This window comes from Eurytemora carolleeae, unplaced genomic scaffold, assembly GCF_000591075.1.
Source record: "Eurytemora carolleeae unplaced genomic scaffold, Eaff_2.0 scaffold40, whole genome shotgun sequence".
Lineage (NCBI taxonomy): Eukaryota > Metazoa > Arthropoda > Copepoda > Calanoida > Temoridae > Eurytemora > Eurytemora carolleeae.
The window spans coordinates 390,315-402,336 of NW_019396035.1; the positions used below are offsets into that span (position 1 = coordinate 390,315).

The 12,022-nt window shown below is 30.8% G+C and overlaps 2 protein-coding genes across 3 annotated transcripts; both read left to right on the forward strand.

Moving 5' to 3' along the window:
• Positions 1 to 959: 959 nt before the first annotated feature.
• On the forward strand, positions 960 to 5,210 carry LOC111698330 (phospholipid phosphatase 1). 2 transcript variants are annotated; one of them, XM_023468650.1, is made up of 8 exons: positions 960 to 1,433; positions 1,882 to 2,068; positions 2,317 to 2,377; positions 2,700 to 2,877; positions 2,960 to 3,072; positions 3,313 to 3,519; positions 4,458 to 4,511; positions 4,787 to 5,210. In XM_023468650.1, exons 1-8 carry the CDS (start codon positions 1,117 to 1,119, stop codon positions 4,897 to 4,899), a joined length of 1,230 nt encoding a protein of 409 aa, XP_023324418.1. In that variant the 5' UTR covers positions 960 to 1,116; the 3' UTR covers positions 4,900 to 5,210. The 2 variants fall into 2 exon arrangements, with proteins under 2 accessions (XP_023324418.1, XP_023324425.1); XM_023468657.1 differs by lacking the exon at positions 4,458 to 4,511.
• A 2,008-nt stretch (positions 5,211 to 7,218) lies between these two features.
• On the forward strand, positions 7,219 to 11,544 carry LOC111698350 (ATP-sensitive inward rectifier potassium channel 1). Its single transcript, XM_023468666.1, has 6 exons — positions 7,219 to 7,415; positions 7,597 to 7,845; positions 8,784 to 9,067; positions 9,782 to 9,888; positions 10,361 to 10,480; positions 11,181 to 11,544. Exons 1-6 carry the CDS (start codon positions 7,346 to 7,348, stop codon positions 11,389 to 11,391), a joined length of 1,041 nt encoding a protein of 346 aa, XP_023324434.1. The 5' UTR covers positions 7,219 to 7,345; the 3' UTR covers positions 11,392 to 11,544.
• The last annotated feature ends 478 nt before the right edge of the window (positions 11,545 to 12,022 follow it).

The following is a 12,022-nucleotide window of genomic DNA, read 5'->3' on the forward strand; positions in this document are numbered from 1 at the left end:
ATTTTTTTTAAATTTTCTATTATGATATTTTTTATCAAGCCCAAGGCCTAATATAATGGAATAATTAATAAAATCCATTAAATTCTTATTTTTATTATTCCGTGTCTTCCAAGTTTCTGTCATTCTGGGCGGGGGTATATATTATTATTATTATTTTCTTCACCTCAGCGAATAGACCCATAAAAACAGAAGGGGGTATATGCTGTTTAAAAGGGGTAAATAATTAATAAAAAATATATATCCCTGATTCTGGGACAAGTTGTAGGTTTAATCCTTCTCTAATTCCTGTAACGATCTGATTTCTCTGGAATCCAGAGACCAACATGACTGTAATTAATGATTCTGGGAATCTTTATAAGTGCCATTTGCCATTCTGATATTCTATCATTTTTATTTATTTTTGTACTCTTTGTAAATAATCTCAAGAGTCTATCTTTTTATATCCATAAGAACCAGTTACATTACAACGTTTAAATTTTTATCAAAAGATTTGTTGATACTGATTGCTATGCCCAAAATCTAAATTTCTTGTTCTCATTTCTTTGCAACCTGATGGGGTAAACATTTGTCTATTTGATCTAGAAGAATTTATAGTGTTTTAATTATCAAAGGTCTTCAATATTGGATTACAAAGATCTAAGGATTATAAAATTAGAGTATGAGCAGAGTAAAAAGTTCCTTAAATGTTTAAAATCTTCCTCTATCGGTGCCTTTCCAGTTTATACCATGTTTGATCATTAAAAAAAGTACACATTTTGTATAAATAGTTTATCTAGACAATATTTTATTTATTCACAGTAGTCAAATCTTGCATTTTTTCTAGAACTTTTATCTTAGTCAAGTACTTTTAAGTAAAAAAAATCAGTTGTATGTACAACTGTGTAAAGTTGATTACAATATATATATATTAATTTCAATAAATTCATCCTAATATTTGTCACAACTATTAGAATATACCTGACTGAGTCTGTGTGGTTTCAGAGATAAATGTAGAAGATCCTACTCTAAATCAAGGTTTTTACCAGTGCTTCTAATCTTGGCCCAAATAAATATGGCTTCAACACCTTCATTCATACAGTGTTATCCAAAGACAGAATTGTGATTATAATACTTGAAATGAATCAAGTAGAAACTAACAAAATGGTTTTATATTCTCCTGTTTACAACCCTCCAACATGCAAAGATGTTCTACCCAAAGCCTTCCTCCAGTTTATTTGCTTGTTGCTTCTACTCCTACCTATGGCTTACATCTACGTGTTGACCGCAAACTTTGAACCTTTCCACCGGGGTTTCTATTGTGATGATCAGAACCTTAAACATCCATATATGCAGCAGCAGGTTCCAATAAGCCTCTGTATTGTTATCTGGGCTGCTATATCCATATTCTCGATTGTTCTGGTTGAAACTTTAAGATCCCTGGCGGAGAAAGGAAGGTTAGTTTATTTAAATCCTTAAATACTTAAACTAATGTTATTATATACAGTATACACATATTAACACCGATTTTAACTGGATTAGTAGGATAATTAAATTGCGTTTCCGACATTTGCGACCATTCTCTTCCTTCTCATTGAATCAACATTCTCGATAATTTATCCAGTTTTGTAGATGATTGACAAATTCAATTGGAAATACATCCTTAAAATACTTAAACTCGTGTTATTAACACATTTTTATATCTATTTCAATTTTCAGCTGATTTGATTTGAAGATAAATTTGGCCTATCGGCCATGTCTTCGTACATCAATAAATTCTCGTAGATTTCGCGGCTTTTGTAAATAATAATACTGAATTTTTTGCTTTTCTTCTTTGCTGTATTTTATTTTTTAGTCTTATATTTTTTGATGAATAAATTATAGGGACTGAAACATATTTTTTAGAGATAAGCCGATTGCAAGAAGTAGAACCCCTTGGATTGCTGTGGAATTGTATCGACATTTTGGATATTTTTCTCTGGGAGCAATCAGCTGTTTGCTTTTTACTGAGATAGCAAAATATACCATTGGTCGGCTCCGCCCCCATTTCCTTACAGTTTGTAACCCGGAGTTTACTAGTCAACTATGTCAGGTAGAAAATCATTATAATAATGAGAAGGTGGGGAGGGGGGATTCTGAGGGTGATTAAGTTTTAATTTTAAAAATAGATTTAGGCATCTTTCCCAGAATGAGTATTTAAGATAGGAGTGAGTTTGTAAAATGTTAAATATTAGAAGATTTTTTTTTACCCAGGATTAAAACAGGGGAGCAATATTTCATTTTTATTTGAGTGAGCTAGTTTTTATTTTTCTCTTTTTTTAAATCAATATTTGTATTTAGGATGGAAGTGAGATGAATTATGAAAAGTTTGTTGTTGAAGATGAAAATATCATATGTCGAGGTTAACTTTTTTATTGTCTGAATACTGAATTATATAATTTCATTTATCCAAATAAATCTGATAAAATATCTTCCCGAGGACTTAAACAATTGCCAGAAGATTATTTCTGGAATAAAGTTCTCATGATTATTAATGAACGACTGTTTAATTTTAGACTAATTTACTATTAATCCTGAAAATACAAACAAAGTTTAATCATTTCTACTGTTTCGTCGGTTCAAGCTGAAGAGAAATAGTTTCACGTTGTCAGAAGCGGTTCAACTTCTTCTAAGTTCTAACCAGTCAATAAATCTGACCCCTGGTTAAATATTTGCATGGTTAGGTTTAGAGGAGAACGGTGGGAACTATACCAAGAAACATCTTCACGAGGCCAGGTTATCCTTCCTCTCAGGACACTCTTCATTCTCATTCTTCTGCGCAACCTTCGTCGTGGTCTATCTTCAGTCTAGGCTGGCAAACTTTCCTAAATCTAATAATATGGTGATCAAAGGAGTATACAGGTGGGTCAGGAGTAGGGGGCGGGTACCAGTTCAGTAAATTCGGTCCCTTGTCCAAAGTAAAAGCTAAAATATTTTAATTTAGGTTTTTGAAAGTGGTTCGACCATTTGCTCAGTTTGGTTTAATAATGCTTGCTTTTTGGATTTCCCTCACTCGTATTAGTGATTATTTTCATCATCCGTTAGATGTTCTAACAGGTATATTCATTATTGATTAATAATGGACTTGTACCGAGTTGGACTAGTCCATGTGCAGTTGGATAGTCCTTGTCATGTTGATTTTTTCATTTATCATCTGGTACAAAAAATGTCCATCCTTAAGTTTAACACTTTTATTGGGAGTGGGCCTTGATATCCTCGGAATAATGGTTGAATTTTTAATACTATTATTATTAATTAGTTTTCTTCTTAAATAAATTATTAATTTGTACTTTTTAGGAGCTGGTGTTGGAGTTATATTTGCCTGTGTAACCCTGGTCGTGTGTGCGGATATATTTAATAAACGATCAGTTTTTTGGACAAACTTTAACAAGTTCGGAGAACAGATCAAGGTTCAGGGATCACAGAACATCCCGGAGAAAAGGACAGCGCAGAACCAAGGGTTTAGAAGAGAACGCGGAAACTCCAATAATAAAACGGAAATAGGTGGGAGTACTTGAGATATATACTTCTTTACATTCGGCGAACTTCAAGATTGTTGACTGTTCACGTTTTTTGAATATTATCTTGTCACAAATTTTGTTGTAATTAAAAACACAACTAATGATAACATACTTCCTGTCACAAAAAACCGTAACATTTGGCCAGAATATTTAGCTTTCTTTTTAATTTCTAATTTACTATTTAAATATTTTTTAAATATATGAGATCTGTCCCAAATACTAAACCTTAAAAACTGCAACTTTAAATATTGTAGTTTCAAAATAACATCTGGACTGAGACCGAATTTAAAGAATTTGAGCAAGGTCATTTCCTGCCTGAAATGTCCACCGGCCAGGGGTCCATATAATTCCATCTGATCAATCCCAAGTGTTGATTGATTGATATTAGGGGCAGAAATAAACTATGTTGTTATTGTCAACAATTGGAAGTATAATGTCAAGTTGTAGAAAAAATTCCAAACTGCAGAATGTTTACTACAAGGGAGTGTTTATTTATCTGTATATCATAATTTATCTCTTACATTAAATACTAATATTTACATCTTTTAACACCCCAAATGCAGTGCACATTTCTGAAGTGTAGTACACGTACACGAAAACTTGTCAAAGTTCACAATGACATATAAAGTGTACTTTCAACCCCGATCCCATTTGGGATCAGAAATGGCATTATATGGACCCCTGTCCACCGTCGGTTCAAATCATTTCTTAATCTTTAACTTTGAATCAACAGTAGGTAGTTCAGCGACGTAGCTCAAATTCTTTAAATTTGGTTTCTGGATTGTTGAAATTCTTGGTTCAGTGAATGAATCTTTGAAATAAAGATTGGTCTGGTCTGATCTGATCTGATCTGATCTGATCTGATCTGATCTGATCTGATCTGATCTGATCTGATCTGATCTGATCTGATCTTATGTATAGAGAGAAGTGTAAGGCTACACCAGTTATCACAGTTTCCAGGATCACATTTTCTAGGTAGCTTTATCTACGATTTGTATGATATGTAATATGTATGCATTCTCAAGATAAAAGATAATCAAAAAGCTTAAATTGGATTTAAACTGAATAACTTGTTAAGTCTTACAATAAATGAATAGCGAAAAGAAGTATAACTACGCTTCAACCTGAAGAAAAGTCGTTCAACTTAGTCTACATAGTTTAACTACCTCCGCTATTCATTCAATTTTGCCTTGAATAAGGTATCCTTCTAAACTTAACTTAATTCATATTTAATATCTAATTTGTTTTAGCTCTCGCTATACCTGAGGACACAGCTGATGACAGTGTGGATTCATGCTCTGAGTCTAGACCTGGATCTAGAGATACTAACCTCCGTCCACTCACTGGGATTAAATACTCATAGTTTCATAATCTTAATCTTCTAATCCTAATCCTCAGGGCATTATGAGTCTGTCACAAGTAGGGTTTCCAACTTTTCCGAATAAGTTCATTGACGTTTTTGCCTAACAGAACCTATCTTTGATCGATTAGGAATGCGAAATTTATGATAATTAAGAAAGGAATCTGTATTAGCCAAACTACAATTAATCTACCAAACAAAGTAGGTTTCATATGCTGAAAAAGATTATTGAACAATTTTTCCGTATCTACAATCATTCCGTAAACTCCTAAATTCCGTAATTTAAGCACGGCTTATTAAGTACTGTTTCGCTTGTAAGGGATACAATCATTAGTAGTTAGGCTAGACATGGTTTTAAGGTTTGGCATTCTAATAAGATTCTGTAAGACACTTAAAGAATTTAGTTTATCCGAAAAAAACTTTGAAACCCTAGACACATCACTCAAGTACTTAGTCCGGTGAATGAAGTATTTTTGTTTTTTAAACCAAATAAATTTTAAAAATTAAATTTAATTATCCGAAAAAAACTTTGAAACCCTAGACACATCACTCAAGTACTTAGTCCGGTGAATGAAGTATTTTTGTTTTTTAAACCAAATAAATTTTAATTTGTTTTAATTTTACGTGTTGTTCAAATGCATTCAATTTAAATTAAAAATATTTTATACTGGATTAAAATTCTAGAAATATAATGTTTTCAATGGTTCAACAAATAATTTTTCAAAATGCATTAACAGATTTAAATTTACACAAACATATTCGTTTATGTACTTTTAACACTGTACGTAGAAAATAAGAAAGTAAAATCACAAGCCGTCCTATTAAATCTTTTTTATAACCAGAGCTGAAAACTTTAGAATGGTGGATCGAGTATATGAAACCGATAAATTTCGAAATTTTGCACGCCAGTTAAGATTATATACAGAAACGGGAGGGGCTCTTTAAATAAAAAAAACCGGTTTTTGATTTTTCTCTACTATTTCCAAGAAAGAACGGTTTAAGAAGAAAATCAAAAGTGTCTCCTTTGGATATTCAGATTAAGTAATCGGGATTAAGGATATCTCATTCTAAAGTGTTCAGCTCTGATCATATGCTTGCTTATAATAATAGAATAGAATAAGAGTTTTTAATATATTCTATTATGCACGTTATTTATTTAAGTATTACAGTTGTTCGATGTTATTTTCTGAACACTGTTATCTTCTCAATAATGTTAAAAAACAATATTAATCCCTGATAATATAAATATCTTATTCCTATCAATAGTAATAACAATGTTTTATTTCACGGACATTCAAATAGTTCACGTTAATATATTAATACATATTAATGGAAGTTACAATTTAATTTTCTGAATTAAGTTAAAACAATCATGTAATTTACTCAAAAATGTAAATAACGATATTATTTTCACTACGGTAGTGTAAAAACTCTTCAATTGTATTTTAACAACAAAATAGTAATAATTTTATTTTCACAAAGTAGAATAGAAATATAATTTTCACAACAAAGTTAAATAATATTTTTCACAAATAAAAATGAACTTCATCATCATTTTTGATTAACAGTGTTATTTTCTCAATAATGTAAAAAAAAATCATAACTTTTCCTAAAACAATGTTATTTTCTCAATAATGAATATTTTAATGTTAACAACAATTTTATTTGATCAATTATCTTAGCTTCTATTATTTCTATATCCAAAATGTTAAATAACAATGCTCAATAAGTTTAAATATCTACCAACACTTAATACATAATACATCGCAATGCACAACATAAAACTTGCAAGCTTTAATTAAGTCAATTGCTATCTATTTTTCATAATTTAACATGGACTGTATTTTCATTACCTCGTTATAATAATTTATTATTATTACCCGAGATAATAATTTAACACTGTAAAATTATTACCCTATATAATAGCTTAACACTGTAAACTGTTAAAATTAATTTAATCCCAATACCCTGTAAACCTTTTCTGTCACATTTAAATATAGCTTCTCGAACAATAATACATTCAAGTAATATTGATAATATTGATTTTTTAATTATTGAATTATATTTTATTTATAATTGTCTTAATATAAACTTTATCGTATCATTTTAAAATTAGATACCATTATTTTTACTGAATATATGTATCGAGTATTCAGCATATTTATTAATTTAATAAATCGCAATTTTTTTAACTTAAATCAGTCGTCTCTGCTATGAGTTCTATATAGAATGTTTCTCTTACGCTTTACGCATAATCGCATTCATATTATATTCGAACCAGTGACATTGTCATCTAATCCTAATATTATTACATTTTATGTATATATTGTAATGTAAGAACAATTACTTATAGATATGTCCAAAAATGTTAAATTTGGAATTTGAAGACTGGTTCACTCTTGATTAAAATTCTAGGACGAAAATCAAAAGAAACCACCAAATCTCCACTATGTCCTCCCGCAGCTTTTATGGTGCTCCGAAAAAGCGGAAACGGCTGATTTTAAAAAATGGAGAAATAGGAAATGTGCATGATCAATGTCCGTTTTTTTTGCATTGTTTTAAAAGAAGGCATTAATAAGTACCTAGAAATGTTAAAACTTACTAGGCAAAAACTGATCCCAATCAAGCTTAACAAATTACGGTTTCTAACTTTCTAATTCGTTTACTCATAAGCCTTAGTTTATTTATCATGCACTGTAGACACTGAAACACGGACCCTGACTTGGTGGAACCCGTTCAATTTTGACAACGCCATGACCTACAACTGGGTGACCATAGTACTCCTCTACATCATCGTGTTCCTGGTCTCATGGTTCATCTTCGCCGTGCTCTACTACACCCTGGATAATACGGACAGGGTCGAGGGGAAGGAGAAATCACTCTGCCTGGATAACGTTAAAACATTCGCAGAGGCTCTTCTCTTCAGTATAGAGACACAGCAGACTATTGGTAGGAAACAGAATAGTTGAGATTACAGTTGAGATATAGACTAGTAAACAGTTGAGATATAGGCTAGTAAATAGTTGAGAAATACGCTATTAAATAGTTGAGATCTAGACTAGTAATAGTATATAGACTAGTATACAGATGATATATAGGCTAGTAAATAGTCGAGATATAGACTAGTTAATAGTTAAGATATAGACTAGTAATAGTGTATAGTCTAGTATACAGTTGAGATATAGGCTAGTAAATAGTTGAGATATAGGCTAGTAAATAGTTAAGATATAGACTAGTAATAGTATATAGACTAGTATACAGTTGAGATATAGGCTAGTAAATAGTTGGATATAAACTAGTTAATATTTAAGATATAGACTAATAGATAGTTCAGATATATAACAGTAAAAAGTTGAGTTTTAGGCTTTTCAATAGTTGAGATATAGACCAGTAAAAAGTTGAGATATAGAAAAGTAAATAGTTGAAATATATACCAGTAATCAGTTGAGATATTGACGAGTAAATTGTTGAAATATATAAAAGTTAACAGTTGAGATATCGACTAGTAAATAGTTGAAATATGTAACAGTAAACAGTTGAGATATCGATTAGTAAATAGTTGAAATATATAACAGTAAACAGTTGAGATAGTGACTAGTAAATAGTTGAAATATATAACAGTAAACAGTTGAGATTTAGACGAGTAAATATCTAATATATGACTTGTAAATAGTTGAGATATAGACTAGTAAATATTTGAGTTATAAACAAGTTCTTAGTAGAGATTTAGACTGGTAAATGGTCGAGATATAGACTGGTAAATAGTATATATATAATTAAGTCATAGACTAGTAATAGTTGGAATGTACATAAGCTAACAAAAGTTGATAATCAACTTTACAATCAGCACTGGTTAAAACAAAAAGCATAGAATATCTTTACTTAAGGTTATGGAACCCGAGCTGTAACAGATAAATGTTTGGTTGCTTCTATGGTTGTTACAGTGCACAGTTTGTTTGGTATGGTTCTCAGTAGTATAATGACAGGACTGCTTCTTAACAAGTTTACTCAGACTAGTTCTAAACACTGGGGCGTGTTCTTCAGTAAGAAGGCGTTGATCATGCTTCGTGGGAAAAGTCTCTACCTGGCGATCAGGGTTGCAGATGTTCAGGAGACCAAACTCAGGGATGCAGAGATTGAAGCTTTGTTTTTCTCTGCTGTAGAAACCCAGGATTGTTTTATCAATATGCAGTGGTCTTGATATTTTCTTTAATTTACAATCATTTTAAACTTTTTAATATCTTAATCTATCGTATACAAATAACAAAATTCGAATCTAAAATACAAAATAAATAATAACGTTTTTTTAATACTGTTATTTTGGTTCGCAGTGCTGTATAGTTTTTATACAGACAATTTTACGTATCAAGAAGGCTTAGAATATATTCTAATAAAATATAATTATAAATAGCGAGAAGATTTAAGATAGAGAGAAAATCTAAGCCCAAAAACTGTACAACAAATGAGATAAATACCAAAAAATAATTCCAGAAAATGAATATTTTCATTGTAATTGAAGTGAAGAGTTTATTATAAAAACCAATGATTTTTTTTCAGTTTGTTATTAAAAATAAAAAAGTTTTAAAATCTTTGAATATAAAAGTCAAAACATACATGTTTCTTTTCGCACAATTTAAACGTAAATATTTGATTAAGGCTAAAGGATTGGTCATTTAAAGGGGTACATTCAACCAATTATTTAGTTTATTTTGCCACCTTTTTGAATTGGTATCAAACCTTATAATATTTGGTCCTAAAATAGGATTTAATGAATTACGATCGAAGAAGTTGAAAACAAAGGATGAGCACATAAAGACGACATAAAACTCCTCTACTTACGAACCTAGTTCAATTTCTTATTTCTAACATGGTTTGATATTACAAGGAAGGAGAAGTATTGAACGAGCAACCAACCTCCTTCCAGTTCGGATTCCAGATGGATGGAACTAACGCTAGGATTCCTCTACTCTGGCCGACCATACTCGTTCATAAGTAACATTTATAAATGTATATTTTGTACAAAATTGAATTATACATTTATAATTCTAATAAGTAATTCGTTTATTTTTTTGTTGAAAGGGGACAGTCTCCGTTTTTTTAAGTGACCGTTAATTTGTTGCATGTCAGATTCACATCAGTACTCTTTTCTTAACCTTTGTTTTTGCATCTATGATATGGAATTAGAGATATCAATAGTTTTCTATTTAAAAATTGAAAAATTGTAAATTATGGTTTCCAGTAAAAGTGACTAGAAAAACAAAGTTTTAGAATTTTCTGTCTTCAATTTAGAAAAACGACGATATCCTCCTTGTTGTTAATCAAATTAAGATTTGAAGAATACCTTTTTGTGAATCAGTCACTCTTAAACGTTGACGTTTTTTTTGGTTGGCAATATCATTTTTATAGAACAAATCGTAATCCCATCTGAGGTTTGAAGATAAAAAACTAGTAAAAAATATTGTAGGATTGACGTGTTCAGTCCGTTGTACCGACTGAACAAGGACGGGTTGGAGAAGGCGGAGTTCGAGATAGTTGTCTGGTTGACGGGGAACTCAAGTGATAACGGAGCATTTATCCAGATCAGGTTCAGATACCTAAATATCCATGTTTATATAATTATATTTAACATAAACTTCATATGATTAACGTGTGGCTCCGTAAAAAAAGTGTTCTTTTTTTCTTCTTTTGAGACAGGACGAAAAATTTTCATCTCTGCAGATTAAAGGGTTTCCCAGATTATACTGAAAACAGGAAACCCTTTAAATCCTAAATTATTGAGATGAGTGCATTAAAGGAATTGAGTCTTCGCACAAACTCTGATTATTTTCTAATCCTAATACTTTTCCAACCAACTGTCGTAGACCTAGATAATCAAACAATGAAATTCTGTAAGATCAAATATTTGAAGTTTGAAATATCAAAGGTTTACACAATCAGGTAGCAAAGATTAGACATTAGACCTAGATAATCAAACCATGAATTCTGTAAGATCAAATATTTGAAGTTTGAAATATCAAAGGTTTACATAATCAGGTAGGAAAGATTAGACATTAGACCTAGATAATCAAACCATGAATTCTGTAAGATCAAATATTTGAAGTTTGAAATATCAAAGGTTTACATAATCAGGTAGCAAAGATTAGACATTTTTTGACATTGTTGAAAAGATATTATTTTTGTTTATCTGACTTGTTTTCCCTTATTTTAAGCAATTAAACAAATATAATCTTTCAATTAAAGTTTCATCAAATATATTTGTTTTGATGAAATTATATTTTTCCTAGGACCTCCTATACACCTGAAGATATTGTGTGGGGAGCTAAGTTCTCTCACAAACCTGTTGTTGAATATGAAACCCATCTCTCTGCAGTCTACTCAGAGGAGACAATCAGTAAATATACAGAAACCGATCTTCCAAACCTATCCGCCGAGAACATGGAGAAACAGGGTTTAATTCAAGAACCTCAGATAGATTCAGCTTTAGATTTAGCCTAGAAAACATGTAATGAACTTTTAAATGTAAAAATTTGTATTCATAATTTATCAAATTAAATATGAAAGGTGTTGCTAGTCTGGAATCAACAAATTAATTTTATGATTTTATTTCGATTTAATTTTTTTCTGATAACAATAAATTGTATTTATGTACGCATGAAGATTAGTATGAAGAATGTGCTGGATAAGACGCTAAAAATAAAATGCATGCAAGATCTAAAGTATTCTGAGGAAAAGTTTCCAACACGATGTGAAGAATTTATGTTTAGGATGAGAAGGATATTAAGAAATTATGAGCAGGGCCAGGATGATTATCATAGAAGAAAGTAGGTGTAAGATGAGAAGAAAAAGAATTAATCATGAAGAAATGATCCACGCAGGAAAGGAAGGACTAACGTGCATGATAAAGAGAACTACTTTTACAGTATAATGGAAACGTGAGAAATGCTGTGCCTTACCCGTAGTAGCGCATGCAAGCTTATTTGTTATCTGAAATTTAATAAAAACCAGATACTCCTTGCTTTTTAATTTAATGAGAAAAGTAATCAACCAATAACATACAAAGATTTGTGGTCGTCCTCTTATCAGCCGAAATGCCGCGTTTGCGCACATACAAAAGTTTTCACCATGT